Here is a 17,840-nt window from a genome sequence, read left to right as displayed (position 1 = left end):
CACTTGATCGTGTAATGTCTTGAGAAAATATTCAAGAGGTCAGAATTGAATAAATTTTGACTTTTCATTTAAGTAGATTATTATAGATCATATCCATTACACCAAACATATTTGAGACATATCTCAAAAGTAGCTGACTAATTGATTAATTAATTAATGAAGCTAAATGGATGACCAATGTCTTCAGAGAAATTGATAGGATAGTTGCACGTAAAGCCACTCGTGTGATCATATATAATGTGAATAAGGGGAATGCAGACAATAACCTTATGCAGACAACACCCATATTTATGGGGTCTCAAATAAATTTTTGGACATTTTTTTGTTTTATTTATAAGAAAAAGTTCAAATTTTTTAAATATATTTATTATTTAAATGATTTTTTATTTAATATTTATCTTTTAAATATTATTAGATGTATTTAATATCTCACACTTTTCTATAAAAATATTAATATAAAAAATAACTACTTTCAAGCTCGCATTTATTAAGAAAGATAGTTAATCTATTGTTTAATTCTTTCAAGAGTAATAAGAAAAATAATTATATTTCTTAAATTACCCCTCAAAGGAACTTGTTCCATGAAAATATAAAAATTATTAAAAAATAAAATTTAAATTTGTTGAAGAATAATTAGGGAATAAGAGTATTAAATTTTGTATTAGTAGTTAACATTTGTTTATATTTTAGACAATCAAAAACAAGTTTTTATTGCATATATTTGATATCGGGGAAAGTATATACACTGTGTAGATAATGTTTCTCTTTCTCTTTGTTATGCATGAAACTGGATCTATGATTAGAAGCAAGTGTAAAAATTGGAACGATTATTAAATCACAGGTAAGTTGGTTAGTATTAATTTGATTATGATTGTTAAACAAAATGTATAATTTTTCTCATTGAATCCATGATAGTTGTAAAAAGAAAAACGAGCATTGTGGTTATTGGAGCTTTGCACGAAGACATGCATAGGCCTACAGTAGTTTTTGTTCGTGAATTTTGCTTTCTTGGGGTTCAAACCCAAATTGTTTGTTTTTGTACTACAACGTCCATTGATGCTATCCAGAGAATCCAAAAGAGTATCCTCTGAGGCCCCCACCTATATCAACTACTTCCTCATGCTATCTATTTCTCTGCATTCGATAAGACGTTTTCTTTGTTTGTGTTTATGAAATAATGTTCCACAATACATTATAAAACTATGTTTATTGTATTTTTTTTTTCAAAAACTATTCTTCATGATAATTAGGGAAATCTTGCTAAAGAAAATTATTTTGAAAACAATTTTAGAGAAAATATAAAATAGAGGGTGACATGTAGCAATGAAGACGATGATGATGTTTGCAGGTGGATGGTGTCGGATATAATAATAGCAATTATAGTTGTGGAGGAGGAGGGTGTTGGACATAGTCAATGGTAACAATAATGTTGGCGGAGGTTGCTCCATAGTGGCTACAATGAATTTTCTCTTACTAGATTTTACTGTTCTCACAACTGTTGCACCATACAGCGATTAGAAGAGATTCACGCACCAATAAGAATGTGTATTGTATTATGCTACTATGCATTAAGTGAAGTTTTTTGCTAAATCAAAGTGAAATTTTACCGTTATAATACAATGCATTTCTTACAATGTGGAAGTGCTTAAGCTAGCCTAGTTATCAAATGAAAAATAATGTGCATTTTAACGTTATAATAATATGCCCCTTTTACATAGTTCTATATCACTAAAACTATCAGTAATTATCACTCCATAGTGTTCTTTTTCTAAAATAAGTGAAACTCATAGACAGAGTAGCCAATTCCATTAATTTAATGTAAGAGTAAAAATTATACAATTGAAACCCCGGTCCTAATTGTCTCCCACCACCCATGCATAGTGTTTGGGCATGTATGGAACTTGCAAACAATGACTGAGATATCATAATCTATTTATTTTTCTATTTTGTTGTACTGATTCAAGCAAAGTGCGATGGGCATATATATATAGGACAAGGAATTATTGTCAACAAGCACTAGAGTCTACTTTAAAATTCCATTCAAAAAGACACTTGCTCTAGCCAATAGGGTAGCCTAGCTATAGCCATCTCTAAAAATGGACATCAAATTTTGTGATTCGTTCTATTTTGGCCCTAGAACAGTACTGTTCCTTGAACGGAATTGGCATGAACCCCCGAGGAATATGGGGATTGGGGACCATGCACTTACACTATAAAAAAAAAGGAATGTACTGCACCTAAACCTCACTCAAATCGATCAGGATACTTGTACAAACTTGTACTGAAAAAATGTTTTACGTGTCGATACTATGTGTGGCTTGTGGAGATTTTATTGTCACATATTGAATGAATTATGATTTGGCATTGTAGTTTGCACTTGTCTTGTTTTGCTACTTAACAAAAAAAGGCAAGGTAGAGTCTTTGATGCCAAGGCCTACCCATCATGTCATGAGTTTGAAAATATTTATATAATGATTCGAAACCACTACTTTGTGGGTTAATTGATTGGGGCAGGGACCTATAGCTATATATCAAGATTTTAAGAACGAAATGAATGAACTGGCCAAAAGAAACTTGTGAAGGAATAGGAAGGAGACTACGAGCTAGTGATCAGTAATGTGTGGCAGTTAGTACACCTGCACTGGTGTCGTCTCTAACAGACAAAACTACTCAAATAGATAGAGGCACTAGAATTTTGAACTTAGCCTAAGTCTCTTTCGCAAGTTGACCACTCTTTCTTATCCAATTTAGATACCACGAGCTAACTTTTTTGTGGAAACATAAATGTAAATTGTTACACTAACAAAACGGAATTGGAACATTGCCCAACCCCTCTATCTCACATTACAACCAACTCATTCTTATAAATTATAATCCTTGCATGCCAACTAATCCTTACAATATAAACCATTCATATACAATATTTCATTTATTCTTTATTACAGGTCAATTGTTGTTTTTATTATGTGCACTAGTGTTTTACTGCAGTGGGGTTGGATGGGATTAGAGCTAATAAGATAATGTGTGGCTAAGTAACTTTAATGTATAGGCATGCTACAATTGAAATAGTTTGCTTCATTATATATATATATATATATATGTTATACAAAATGATTTATAATGTGTAACCTTCTTTTTGAAAATATATGAAGGTTTGGGGAGATCAATATTCTCATTTCTCAACTAATTTGAGGACACTTGTGTTATACCAATAGACCAATTTGAGTATTTGGCCATTTATGTAGATTATTTTAAGACACTTGTTAATGTATATTGAAGTTTCTGCTTTATTTCTGTAAAATGATGATTTATTAGTGATTTTGATAACTATTGATTAACAAATTGTAAAAATTAAATCATTTGGTAACAGTTCTATATTGAAAATCGATATGATTCCGTAAAGTCTGATAAGCAGTTTTGGAGAAGAATCACTACTCTGATATACATCTAGTAGCAGTTTCGTGTTGTAACCATTACCCAATGCATAGCAATTTATCGACTTAAACATGTGGATCGCCAATTCACCAATAAAAAGGATATAAGAAGAATTGATTTTATAGTTTCCAAAGGCCACAGTGGAAAGAAAGTACAGAAAACTGAAGTAGGAAGGTTTTTGAGTTAAAACTTATAGACTGAGATTTGCAATATCAAGCCACTAAAAATCACATATTTGATATCAAATGGTAAAAAGGAATACAAATTCATATTTATTTAATCTTTAATCTGACCAGTCATAATAATAAATTAAATGAAACTACACACTTCATATTTGAAAACCACTAAAATAAAATAAAACTTACTTTTATAGTAGTGGTTTAGTGTTCTTTCACTTAAAATTAAAATACGATAAATCACTCACTCCACATTAATATAAAATCCAAACAGTCAACTCAAACAATTAAAACTAACATTATATCCAACCAACTTTGAATTTCATTTGCACTCAATTAAAATAAAATAAGATTTATTTAATGTTAGACAGTAAAAAAGTTCCTATCATATTTAATTTCAAGCATACTCTAATTAAAATACTGATAACTGTAATTTCATCAAATCAATGTAATTTCCCCCTAAAAAGTTCACAATGAAAATCAGACTGAAAACCAACAATCATATTGAGGAAACTAACTACATATAACAAGGCTTAACCTAACAAAGAATAAATGAAATTAGTGATTATTATGCATAAAAGACTCTAACTTAAGGTCGCCCGATGAGGTTTTGTATACAATATTGAGCACAAATTCACAATTATGTTAAAACTGTTACCATAAATTAAGTTGTTTGATGACTAGGCAGAAGAGTTCTTTTTCACTGCGTATGCACGGCATGCTGCCAAACCAACAACTGCCATTGCGGTCCCAACTGTAAATTCAACATAGAAAGCTATTTTAACAGTCAACACCTTTTTTTTGCCAATTAGCAATCAACACTCATCATGTGTCAAGTTCTGGTAAGAAAAGTTCAGAGAAACACCTGAAGCAAAAATAAGAGAGTTTTGCAGAAGCCGATGGTATTGCTTTCTTTTCTTCCCAATTTCAGTTTCTGGGATGCTCAAATGAGGGTGTTCTGCAGCCCTAACAATTTTATTATACACGTTACTTGAATCGCCTAATTTCATACTTACGTGAATAGGTGCCTCTATTCCCAACTCCTGAGTAACCTATACCAAAAATAAATAGATGATAACATTCTGAACCGACAGGTTTAGCTATAAAATTGTGCACAACTTATTCAATAATATGATAACACTGGGACGAAAATGCAATACCTTGACTGAATCTTGGACTGCCCTTGGATATGGAGTTAGATCATCCTTAGCAGCAATGAGGAGGCAAGGAACTCTATAACCAGTAAGATCACCTTGCCCGGCAACCTTCTCAAGCAAATCTCTGGATTTCTTCCATGAATATTGATCTGAACTGGAAAACAAGGAGAAAATATCAAAAACCAAGATACAGAAGCAAAAAGCCAAAATTAAACAAAAAAAATGCAACTAAGAGTTGAACTAGATTAGCTCAATTGAGAAAAATTAATTACACGCAACGTCAATAGAATGGGCGTGAAGTAGAACCCCTCAGAATCTGGTAAAGCAGTACTAATACAAGTACATAGGAATCACATTTTTCAGTTATAATTATAAATAACAAAGTAACATGAATTTGACTTTGAGAGGATAGCCTCGCCTAAAAACAAGTGCATATGATGAATTGATGATGCCTTGATTTCTTTGTTCCTTCTTTAAATATAGCATGAACATTGCCAATGACGTTAGCATGAAACTGGTCACATCGGATTTTAATGAAAAGGATGATCTCAACATTCATTTTAATCTATAGGCTATTATTAACTCCACATGCAACAATTCATTCCTCTAACTTGATATGCTCATTTCTCCAGAAGGTTGAGAACCATAACAATGCAAGCTGCATCAAACTTCATGTCTATTTCCAATACAATCAAAATGAATGTCAAATTTCCAAAACTGCTTTTCCATAAAAAATGCTATATTTTAATAATCTGAAAACAGTTTCAGATGATAAATTAAACAAAAATCAAATAAACTTGTTTGATACATTTGTTGAGACTATGTTTCGAAATTAGATGGGGAAAGGTGGCAACAACAATTTACACGATTCTGGGGCCATGATGGTGAATGGTGCTGAGTTGCAATGGTGGAGAGTGTCAGTCAACAGATGACAACGACAATGGAAGAGAGTCCCAGCTGGCAGCAACTGTGGATGTTGCTAGGTAATAAAGATGGTGGGGATTTACTGTAGGCTTCTCGTGTCAAGTAGGGAGTTTGGAATAGAAGGGAGGGGCTTTGAGAATAAAGGGAGGAGGAAAGTGGGAAGGGAAGGAAGAGGAGTCCTCCCCCTTGTATGGGGGTTTATTTTTCTTTTGAGACTAAAAACTCCAATGTGGGGCAGCGGTTCAACAAATCCATTGGGGGAAGACTTTGTAAGATTTTGAATAAACTTCCAAATCTTTTCCTTCTCTTTATAATACTCTCAAAACAAAGAAAATATCATCACAAGTACTCTCCTCTCCTCTCCTCCCCTCTAAAAACACTCCTAAACAAGGTGAAGGATTCTCCTCACTTCCCCTTCCTCCCCTCCTGACTCTCAAACAAAGCCATCATAGGCAATTGATTTACATACAACACATATATGGGAAACGAACATGTCTTTGATACATTATTTTTACTAACTAATAGTACCATATATAAATATATGTTGGTGAAAGCAACACAAGAATGCAAAACAACCACTCCTAGAGCTTTGTAACAAAGCATGGAACACGGAAATTCATTTGCACCATACCTGTCGTACACAAAAACAGCTACATCACATGCTGCCAAATAATCCTGATTTGACAGAACTATCGATACTTCACTCTCTGGTATCTCCCGCAATACAAGAGTTTTCCTAGTTCCCTATATAGTAGTCAACAACAGGATCATAAGTAGCTATAGACTGCACATTTGACTCTCTTAACTTCCTCCACGACATCAATGTGACTCCTATATTTACTGGTAATAAATTATGTTGCCAAGATGCAGAGCATGAAAGAAATAAAGCATCCTTTTTCAAATTCATATAAGTAATAATAATATTCTCCCACCTTAATACTTACCCCTATCAATTCAATGGCATTTGTAGCAAACTTCTGAGCTGTTGTTGGAGTATAACTATTTGAGAAAGACCTACAAAATCAGAGGTTAAGTGTTGCTTTGAAGAAATATGAACATAAACATTAAGTGTGGATAAAGTTGTACTTGCTTATAGATCAACATATATTCAAAAAACGCATTGACTAGGGTGATTGGTTTAGAAACACACCTTCCCAATAATGCATCCAACAGAGCAGATTTCCCGGCTTTTTTAGAACCAAAAACATAGCATTGGAACACATTCTTTTTTGTCGCTTGTCTTTTGCGATCAACTGATCTCCTACGAGTAACACGAAGAGCCGCAGCAGGATTACCACTATATCCAATGTAAATCAAATTTGCAAGGCTACATAGTGGATCAAGTAATGTCATAAGTGCCCACTGCAACATAAAAGTTATTAACTATATCAATAACTAACTCATTCTTAAAACTAAAAGACTGTAGTGTGTGTTATCCCCACCTGGGATAGAAATCCGTTAAGAGATAAGTAACCCATATCAGTTCTCTCAGCAGCATCCTTATATGGAGCATCATTCCATGGACTGCAATTCAAAACCAAGTACCGAACATAACAATCAAGAGGAGAAACTAACAGATCAATAATCATTTCAATATTATCACAATTGAAAACGAAGAAAACAATGTGCATAAATTTGAAAATAAAATTCCACATTTGAATGATATATGAAATTAAAAAATCAAACTACTATTGGATAGGCTTCACTTGAAAATTTCTAAAATGTTAACGTTCTCAAAGGTAACAGGTGGTGGGGCATTTATTCGCATGTATTGAAATAGAGGAAAGAAGCAAAAAGATGAGCACAATATTGTTGATATGGTACAATTCAAGAAAATATTTTTTAAAATATTTTTGATATTATATTAGAGTATCTTAGTTTATTTTCTAGAATCAGTATATAATATTAGAGTATCATAGATTATTTCTTAGGATTAGTTTTTATACTATTCAGATGTTATTATGATTTGTTTCCTCGTTTCCCTATTTATTTAAGTCTTGTATCCCTATTTGTAGGGGTTAGTGTTTAGTCTTTTCTATTAAGTTACTATCAAGCTATTTTCAAGTTAAATCAATAATGTCCCTAAGACGTAGCTCAAGTGCTTGAGCTGGGACACCCAAAGGAATTTAGAAGAAAAAACAAGATTCAAACTCTAGCTACTAACATAACATACTAAAGTAACAATTAATATTTTCTTATAAAAAAAAGTTATTATCAATAATATTCAAACTCTTATTATTTATATCCTTCTTTTATCTAAAACTCATAACTTAATCGTAATATCAAGAATCAGATTCAATCCTCTGTGATCTGTCTCGTTGCTATTCCACAGTCAAGTTCCTTAATGTTCGGGATACTAATATTTGTTAAACCCCCTTTTTTGTTTTTCTTCTTTGTTTCAAACAGTTTCCTCATTTCAGCATGTTCCCCTTCATCCCTAACCTCAACTGCCTGCCACCATCCGAAAAAGTTTCCTTAATGTTCTCAGCTGTCTGCCACCATCTGAAAAAATTTCCAACAAGATTTTCTGACAAACCACCCTCAGAAGAAGTGATATCTGCCGATATCTTAGATTCCCCCTTCCCCTAAAGGTGGTGATTGAGGATTCCCATTGTGCAAGACTTCTTCCATGGATGTTTCCTTTCCAAATGTAGCACATCAGAAGCCTCTCTTGATTGTTCATCCTCCTCAAGGATTGTGACTGCACCTCTATTTTTGGACATCTAGGTTTAGGAAAAAACAGCCCTCTACACTTGAAACACCTCCATCCCTTCCTCTGAAGAAACTCGTGAATTCCAGGAACACAAGACAATTTCCTAGTGGCCCAAGCCTTGGATGACACCTGATCCGACACATTACTCATCGCACTCAAGCTTGTTGTGGCAACACACTTGATACTCCCCTATCTACTCTTCTCACTGCCCCTTATGCCTATCCTCTGGGTAAAGAAGTTGGTGCCCCCATTGGCCGTGCACCAATTCTTGCCACCAAGCCTTCCCTAGACACCGAGATATCAGAATTGCCCAAGTGCTTTTCCCACTAAGGTTATTTACATCTATTACAACAAATTTAACTATGTAACTAACTAACAACTGCCTTATTCAACCTAGAAGATGCATCATCCTAACACAAACACGTATTCCAAACAGTCCTAATCAGATTTCAAAGCTTCTTGATAGATCCAAATTTCGATTTCTCCAAATCAGATGTAAGTCTGGTAGTTTAACAGCAATAGCTACAATTTGTTTAAAACAAAAATTATCCTTAACCCTTTACTTCAGTGGCGGCCCAGTGCACGAGGCAGTTTTGATAACAATTGAAAAGCAAGTTTGCCTTTTATATGCATAGAAAGATTTCTTATGTGGGCGGGGGGTGGTGTTGCAAGTTCACCTTTCTGGAGCAGTACAAAATAGCTTATCCACTTCAGCAGGTCTTAAAGCTCGATCCTAGAGAATATCAAGGTACAAAGAAACAAATCACATGAAAGCATATTAGATGCAGAATACCATCTATAAAAATAACATGGAAAGAGACGGGATTGAAATATGTAGAATGGTTAAGGAAGTGATAACAAAAATCATTTGTACATACTTTATCAGTATCCAATAGTCGGAAGATGCCATTTAGAAACTCTACAGCTTCACCTGTCAGCTCCACACTCTGTATTTTGTCAATGAAAATTGAACAGGAAATGTAAAATAACTACATTTATAATGACTCAAATGACCAAAAATGCTGTAAAATTACAATTTGGTAAAAAGTGCATAGTGTATCGTATGCTTCTTTGAAAACCATCATTTGACTTAACAAGATTGCGTCAAAAAAGCAGAAACACCAAATTTCTGCATTCTTCAGACCATCTCAGTATTTAACAACAGGAAAAACTGTATAATATGTCAACGACAATAATACACTAATTAAAAAATATGACAATGATAAGGATTGATCTAGGCAATAAGCATGAAACATGTAATGTAAAAGTCATTTTCTAAAACGAATATAAACCTCTACAGTTGATTTTTCCAAATCACCAGTCCTAGATCCAAGAAGTAAAGTTCACTGCTAATATTTACAAAACCACAGGTACAATTTGTTGTAGGCAATTATCAACCTTGAGAAAACCTACTAGAGAATAGCTATTATTACAATTAACATGTATAACCAACAGATAACATTTTTGTCTTCCTAATTTACAAAGCACACACATAATCTGTTATTGTTGGTACCAAGATTGAAAATTGTTTAGTTAAATGGTAGTATCACTACTCCAATCTCTTCCATTTAAGACAGGAAGGCAAAGTTGGAAATTGGAATTTTTGTAATAATAGAACCAAGTATAACCTGATCAGGAGAACTCTTAGATGGGACAGGAAGGAAATCATCCATGAGTTTTAAATCATTATCATATCCAAAGTTTCTTAGCACAGACCAAAATGCCTCTGGACGCCCTTTTCTTAAGAACATATTATGGATACACATAAATCCTGGAAAAGTAAGACCGTGTGAGTTGATTCCTTCTACTACTTTCTGCCGTACAATTGTTTTGACCTCTTCAATTTCAGATGGCTGCAATGGTGCATTGAAACATCTAACCTGTAGATGTATTTAAAGTTTTGAATAAATGGCCCACAAATGAAAACGCTGCATTATCGGAGTATAAAGAGAAATAAATAAAAAATCCAAATCCAGCAAAAACCTGAAAATCATTTAGTTCTGCATCATTGAGGGCGTCATCCATGTCACGATCACAAAGAACAAATATTCTTCTCAACGCTCTAACACATTGATCTGTTAAAGCTTGACTTTCATGATCAAATAATGGATCTACTGGATGCAGTACAGCTTTTTGAGCAAAATAAAAAACTTCAGGGACCTAAAAATGTAAAATTAACATTACATTTCAGGCACTTATTTGCAAATGTGAAGTCAAATATAGAAAAAATATCATGTATACATCACACAACAGTTGCAATATTGCAGAGATGCACGAATTTCTTACTTCACCCTGACTTACTTGTAAAGAATAAATGGATACCTATTTATCTGTTTTAGGATCTTTTGAAGTTCTTGTATTTGATGATTAAAAACCATTTTGGCCTTCAAAAAACCACAGGATTGCATTTTAGAATAGGGAAACACATTGGAAACCTCATTAGCTTGTAAGATATTACTTTAATAAAAGTCATTGAAATCTTTATAGGATTCCCTAATGATTGATCAAGAAAAAAGAAAGATACACATAGATTTCCATCTTGTATAGAAAAAATATAATACAACAACAACCAAGCTTTTTCCACTGAGTAGGGTTGGTTACATGGAGACGCCATAATGTTCTTTCACATTTCATATCTCTAGGTCATTCTGAATAGTTTCTCTTATAGTTTTTCTAGGTACTCATCTGCTTCTAGCAATTTGAGTTGAATGCTCTCTATCTGATCTACTCTCCTTACTACTGAATATACAAGTCTCCTCACCGCATGTCCAAACCACCTAAGTCAAGTTTCCACCACCTTTTCTATGATAGATGTCACCCCAACTATTTATCTAACGCTAACATTCCTAATTTTATCTCGTCGAGTTTTTCTACACATCCAACGCAACATCACTGATCTTGCAACATTACAAATCTTGCAATTGTACGATAATTTTCTCTTCAGAGAAAAAATTAATATACTCGAAAATAAATTGGCATTAGCACATGAAGAAAAAAAAAACATTATAATTCAGGAACGCAATATACCTGGTATAGCGTAGCTGCAGAGCATTCAATGCAGGTGCCAACACTCTTGCGCTCTTGTAGGAGCTGTGTCATGAGACGTTCTAAGCTCACTTGTTGGCTTTCATCTCTCAAGTCGAGCTTGCAACCAACCACAATTACAGGTGCCTTTACCTATATCACAGAACAGGTAATATATCTTTCATGCCTCAACAACAAAAGAAATGCTAGTAAGACACAATTTTCAATTCATTTATTATTAGTTAAATGTCATGTGGATTTTACTGAATATAGTATTTGATGGGATCCAAGAGATTGATCTATTGGTCTGTACTGTAAACCATCCAGGCCAACAATTTGGAAGGTGTACACTAGGCAGCATAACAGTAGGAGTAAATGTCTGATGACAGTTGTGATTAGAAAATAGCTAGTAAAGATCTCGTACAAGAGAACAGATTTGGAAAAAGAAATGGTAGGAAACAGAGGTGTGAAATTCTGCAACATGTTTTTAGATAAAATTCTTATGATATTATTATTATTAGTATATGTGATAGTAAGATTGGTAATTTATCAGTTGGCGGTCCGGGAGCACCATGAACAACAGCCGACTAATAACTAGAACCGCCAAAAGACCAAAACACCACATTTCCACTCAAAACCTTAAAGCACCGATTGTATGGGTCATATCTACTATATATTATTCAGTTAGCTCATTCCTAGCAAATATAGAACTAAGTACTCACACTAGAATACCAACAGTATATTATTTAGTGGGACAGCATAACATTCATCTAATCTAATAATTGAAAGTGCATAATATAAGAGTGTATCGTAGCATTTTTCTAACGTGTGAAAAGCCAACAAAATACATAAAAGCACCAACCTCCAAGCTCTGCAGTTCCCGGAACCAGTAAGAACTCAATCGCAAAAAGGATTGGGAATCATTGCAAGCATATGTTAAAACCACAACATCAGCACCTTTCAATTCTTCATTACGCTTGTTTTGTTTCTCCAAGCTAGACAAAACAACGACTCATATATTCATTCCAAGTATAATTGTGACTTCGATTAAAACGCCACTATAATAATTAATAAACATAATCTAACTCTAATCACACATTTCAGATCATCGAGATCAAGAATGCAAGAAAAGAAAAAAGCATAGAAACAAATTTCAGGGAAGAAAATGCAATGCAACGCACATTTTAGGTTGCATCGAACTTGAATCAGTTAAACGCAGAGGCTAACTTTAATTGATCAGTTAATTTATTAATTAATTCATAAAAATAGAAAGTAATTCGTCACAATAATGTTCAATGAATTTAATGAATGCAATGAATTGTGCAAGATTACCTAGAAGACGTGTCAATGATGGTTAGGGGAACGTTGTCGGGGAAAAAATCAGCGGACAATAGAGTGGGCGGAAGCAAGGAGGGAACGTCGTCGGAGAATGAATCCGAAGCTATAGCAGCTATGAGGCTTGATTTTCCGGTGCCTCGATCACCGGCGACGACGACTCGAACTCCACTTTGACCGGTCACGCTCTTTGTCATTGATGCGAAGCAAACGAAGAACCAGAAAGGTTGAAATTAAATATTTTCAAAACGGTGTTCGTATATATGATTTTAACCAATTATTAAGCAGCAACTAGACATTAATCTCTCCCTCCATATTACGTATCACTTTGTATTATAGTTTAAAATGTAATTTTGAAATTAACTTTTTTTTACTTAATTTGTATATTTTTCTTACAAATATTGTTGTATGAATTGAAATTTGTTTATATTATATTCTGACTGTAATTTTAAGTGAGAAAATTTATATTTGTTTCTATTTATAAATTTAATATTCTATTTTTATAAAATTTAGTTTTATTCGTCTACAACTTCAACTCCAGTTACACTTATTTATATATATAAAATAATAAATTTAAAAATTATTATTATAATTAATATATTAAATAATTATTATTATATAATTATTAGTTTAAAAAATATTAAAACTATTTTTCAATAAAAAAATATTATATTTTTAATATTTTAAAAAATATTAAACATATTAAATAAATATATATATATATATAATATAAAAAGAACAATAATATTATTAATAGAATATATACGAATGCAAATGCAATATCAACCCCTTAAATTTATTTTTAAAATTTAATTTTAGAAAACTTAAACCTAATAAAAATCGATTGTTTTCAGATTTGAGTGAATACATGTATATGCGAGTTGTGTTGTTGTATCCTTAGTCTTAATTGAGAAGGGTGGTTTACCGAACGCACCCACCCTACTTCCACGTTCACGACCTAAAAAAAGTTTCAAGGTAGTTTTTATGCATTTCTTTAATTAAATGTCATTTTTATATACCCACAATTTCTTTTGTATTTTAGCATAACGGTCGGTTATGGTTGTCAACTCCAGTGTTAAAAAGTCTTAGCAGGGACCATTATCTTACGTGGCAAAAACGACCTGTCATTTAAGGCTCCACGTAGACCGCAGGCATTATTGTCTGTTTCCCGATTTGATGTTTCTTTTTTTGTTTCAAATGATTCATCTGTCATTTAAATTCATTTTTTTTGAATTTAATCACTTAATTATTTACTACCTAACTATTTTAGACTAGAACAACTTATTTGTATGGTAATTAAAGTAGTGAAACTCTTTAATTATTAAAATCAAAATTAAAATTATATAAAATACGAAGAACTTAAAAATTTAGAGTTTTGTAAAATAATAATTTAGTTTTTTAATTTGATAACGTTAGTCAATTTAATTTCAACACCACAGTTTAAAGGCGGTTCATCTGTTTAAAATATGCAATTGCAAGATAGTATTTAAGGTAATATGTATGTCTAATTAATTTTCATAAATATTTTGATAGATAAAATAAATTATTGACTAACATTTTTTCGGTTTAAACCACTAGATTGCTATTTTGTAATTAAAATACTGTATTTGGGGATTAAAATACACCTAATATTTTTATATAAAATGATGTTATATTTTTTAAAAAAAGGAATATGATATTTGTTATTACTAAATATATTCTTGAATTATTACGAGGAAAGTATAAAAAATCAAGGAATTACTAAGATTAACGTACAATTAATTTAGACTTTATATTTTTTCTTCTAAAATTTTAAATGATAAAATATATTTTTAATTTATATAAAATTTCGTCTTTCTAATTTTAGTCCTTATAAAATAAAAATACAACTTTTAGTTTCTACAAAGTTATCAAATATATAGTTTTAGTTTCTGCAAAAATGAAATATATTTCATTGTCTTTTAATTTTAAAATTTTTTATTGATATTTTACAAGTATGTTTAAAATATTATAAAAAATTATTCTATAAAAATTTAGAATTTTTTGACTTGGAATGAATTGAATGTAAAGTAAATCTTTTAAATATAAAAATCTCAAGTTAAAAGTAAAGAAAATATGTACTTAACAATCAACTTTTGAGTTCATTTTGTGGATGAACTTTTATAATGTTACAAATATATTTATAAAAGAACATTTTCAAAATATATTATGACATCTCAAGCAAAGACTAAAATTGCATACATAATAATTTTATAAGAACTAAAAATGGTATTTTTATTTTATAAGAACTAAAATTGAAATAAAAATAAAAATTAATATTTTTATTTTATAAGAACTAAAATTGGTATTTTTAAGAAGTAATATAGTTATCACTTTTGTAAAAAAAAAAAAAAAAAAACATCTAGCTACTACATTCTCTATTACACTTTAGAAAAATAGAATAAAATAAAATAGGTAATAAAAAATTTGTCTTAGAGATGAAGCAACCAAGGGCCTTACTTTTTAATGTGTATATTTTTGGACGCGTAAGTTGTTTTAGTTAAGTTGCAGGTGAAAAGTTGGAGCTTAAAATGCTCTCTCTCCTCAACCTTCTTTTACAAAACGAACCAAAGCAACTCATCATCAATAGCTTTTAATTTTTCTCTCTTCATTTTGCTTATGTCTACTTTACATGAGGATGGTGAAGTTGATTTTGAAGAAGGAATTATTTGGTTACCTTCTCATGTTCTTGACCAGGCATGCGACTCTAAGGTTAGATATTTTTTTTAAAACAAAAACGTTTAGTATTGCTCTTTATTAATTTTTTTTCTCTTATCACTAATTTTTCTTTTGTTCCAATTAAACAACCGAGTTTACATTAATTGAAACCTGATATGTATATTTTCAAGCTCTTATATAAACATTGAGTTATTCCTATTAATTAGCAGATCAATTATACTATTGCTTATTAATTAATATTAATATTATCTGTTAAAATTTAATGTTTTCTCTAATTGATATTTGATTTTTAACGTATTATTGAGTAATTAACTTGATTACCTGAATTGGTTTTGCATGTTGAAGTGTTCTGTAAATATGAGAAACGGTCAACAAAAACATCAGCGACAGGACCGCCGAAGTTTGCCCCGGGAATCACACTCGCAGGTAATGCAATATTTTGTTTTCTAATACTCCGTTTTTATTGGTGTTGTTTAATATATATAGAAATACAATAATTAGAAGATAAATATATAATATTTTATTAAATTATTTATTTTATTTATTAATAATGAAAAATATAATAATATTTTAAAAATTGTATATTTAATTAATTATTATTAAATTAATAGTATAAAAAATTATAAATGATATTTATTTTAAAATAATATTTTTTATTAAAATAACATTCGTTATGAAATAAATGATAGGTTGATTTTTTAAAAGTAATAATAGTTAGGTTGTAGCTAGTTTTAAAAATATTTCCTTAAAGTTATGTGAGATGACATATATTCCAAAGTTGAGTGAGGCACATGATTTACAAGTGAATAATTAATTAATTTAGAAAGTAATCACATTCTTCTAGTTTAATTTATCAAGCATGCATGTTGTCATCATCATTCATCACATGTGTCCGACTACAATTTTAATTTAGATTTTGTTTCGAATGAATTGGTGATATAAGACAAGTTTACTCATACATCAGATCACCAATTATTCAATTTTATTAATAAGTAAAAAGTAATATATTTAATTTTGATATATTATAGACTATAATAATTACAACTTATATATTTAAGATTTGAAATAACTCTTTAGTTATATATATTTAATCAGTATTCCTAATTAATTTTTTAAATAAATATTTTTTATATTTGTAGCAACTTTAAAATGTTAAATTTTAAATAATGTTACTCTCTCTCTTTACATGGGGAAAAAATTGAAGATACTTATTGTAGGAATAAAGTATATATTGTGAAAGAAATGTTTTTTGTTAACAAAAAAAAAGCATATATATGAAAACTCAAACAGATTATGTACTTGTAACTTATAAGCAACCCTAAGAGGCCGGTCACGAAAAATCAAAGAGTGTTGTATGTACTAGTATATATTTGCTGAATATTGTTACTATCTATGTACTATTTAATTTCATATAATTATATTAATTCCTTTCCTTCACTAAAATGTGTGTGAACAAAAAACTATTCAGTACTCAAAGTTTCCTTCAAGTTCATCATTTCAAAGGCCCAAACATGCCACAGGTGGGCCTGGAATGCAGGCCCTTTTCTTAGATTATGGGCAAAAGTCATGTGGTACCGGCGTGTTCTTACCCCAAAAAGCAGGAACAAAACCAACCAAGAAGCCGGGTAATTAATTTAGACATCTAAAAACACTTATTTAAATTTGTGGAATAATTTAGAAATGTGTGGAATAATTTAGATTTAGACTATTATTTAAATTTCAATTTGACGATTGTTGCAGCTTGCGCTCCTGTCCTCCTTCCAGCCCGAGTCATTCAAGCACTAAATATTAAAGTGCACACATTTGGTCTGCATATTTCACCTCCTCAAGGTCTCGTTAGTTCTATATATACCTTATGTTTTTCATAATTCAATTCAATTAATTATATGATGTGTTTTTATTTTGCAGTTTCTAAATATAATATAAGATGTGAAGAAGTATACACTAATGAGTCAACAAAGAAGATAATTGATCGGAAATATGGTCTATGTCAAAGTTCTTCTCCCGATATATTTCTTCCAAAGGAATGGACTTACTAGCTCCTAATTTGAATTTATTAGAAAAAGAAGCTCCAAATTTGAATAAGTTAGAAAAAGCTTATAACACATAAAAAGGCACAGCGTGTGGTAAAGACAGTTTCTTTCTCATAATAGTTGAGCTGCTAAATTAATTGTACTATCATGTTAATTAGCTCTGATGATGTAATATTGTTAAATTTAATAATAAAAGCTTGATCATCGGGTCTCACTTGTTTACCTAAATAGTGTGTAGTTTGATTTATAATTTACCAAATTATTGTGGTTGGATTTTAATATTCTTAAAATAGAGTAAGTCGTCCTTGTCAAAATAAAATAAATTAGAGTAAATTATATGCGATTT

General features: G+C 31.1%; 2 protein-coding genes across 5 annotated transcripts; one reads left to right on the top strand and one right to left on the bottom strand.

Moving 5' to 3' along the window:
• Positions 1–4,020: 4,020 nt before the first annotated feature.
• Positions 4,021–13,048, bottom strand: LOC101503599 (mitochondrial Rho GTPase 2-like). Of its 3 annotated transcripts, none has more exons than XM_004493607.4 (14): positions 12,762–13,045; positions 12,292–12,424; positions 11,433–11,582; positions 10,389–10,565; positions 10,034–10,285; positions 9,284–9,352; positions 9,083–9,138; positions 7,135–7,216; positions 6,843–7,054; positions 6,637–6,706; positions 6,324–6,436; positions 4,772–4,922; positions 4,477–4,663; positions 4,021–4,386 (listed from the first exon to the last, which is right to left on the bottom strand). In XM_004493607.4, the coding sequence occupies exons 1-14, from the start codon at positions 12,959–12,961 to the stop codon at positions 4,292–4,294; spliced, it is 1,947 nt and encodes a 648-aa protein (XP_004493664.1). In that variant the 5' UTR covers positions 12,962–13,045; the 3' UTR covers positions 4,021–4,291. The 3 variants fall into 3 exon arrangements, 2 of the variants coding, with proteins under 2 accessions (XP_004493664.1, XP_004493665.1); XM_004493608.4 differs by having other exon boundaries at positions 4,021–4,365; positions 12,762–13,044; XR_001143555.3 differs by lacking the exon at positions 4,021–4,386 and having other exon boundaries at positions 4,524–4,663; positions 4,772–4,917; positions 12,762–13,048.
• Positions 13,049–15,263: 2,215 nt separating this feature from the next.
• On the top strand, positions 15,264–17,722 carry LOC101503043 (uncharacterized). Of its 2 annotated transcripts, none has more exons than XM_004493606.4 (5): positions 15,264–15,494; positions 15,807–15,887; positions 16,930–17,086; positions 17,202–17,267; positions 17,370–17,722. In XM_004493606.4, the coding sequence occupies exons 1-5, from the start codon at positions 15,402–15,404 to the stop codon at positions 17,498–17,500; spliced, it is 528 nt and encodes a 175-aa protein (XP_004493663.1). In that variant the 5' UTR covers positions 15,264–15,401; the 3' UTR covers positions 17,501–17,722. The 2 variants fall into 2 exon arrangements, with proteins under 2 accessions (XP_004493663.1, XP_004493662.1); XM_004493605.4 differs by having other exon boundaries at positions 15,267–15,494; positions 17,202–17,291.
• Positions 17,723–17,840: the final 118 nt, after the last annotated feature.

This window comes from Cicer arietinum, chromosome 3 (genome assembly GCF_000331145.2).
Source record: "Cicer arietinum cultivar CDC Frontier isolate Library 1 chromosome 3, Cicar.CDCFrontier_v2.0, whole genome shotgun sequence".
NCBI classification, from domain to species: Eukaryota; Viridiplantae; Streptophyta; class Magnoliopsida; order Fabales; family Fabaceae; genus Cicer; species Cicer arietinum.
Note: the sequence above shows the minus strand (reverse complement) of the source record. Positions and strands in the feature narration are given on the sequence as shown.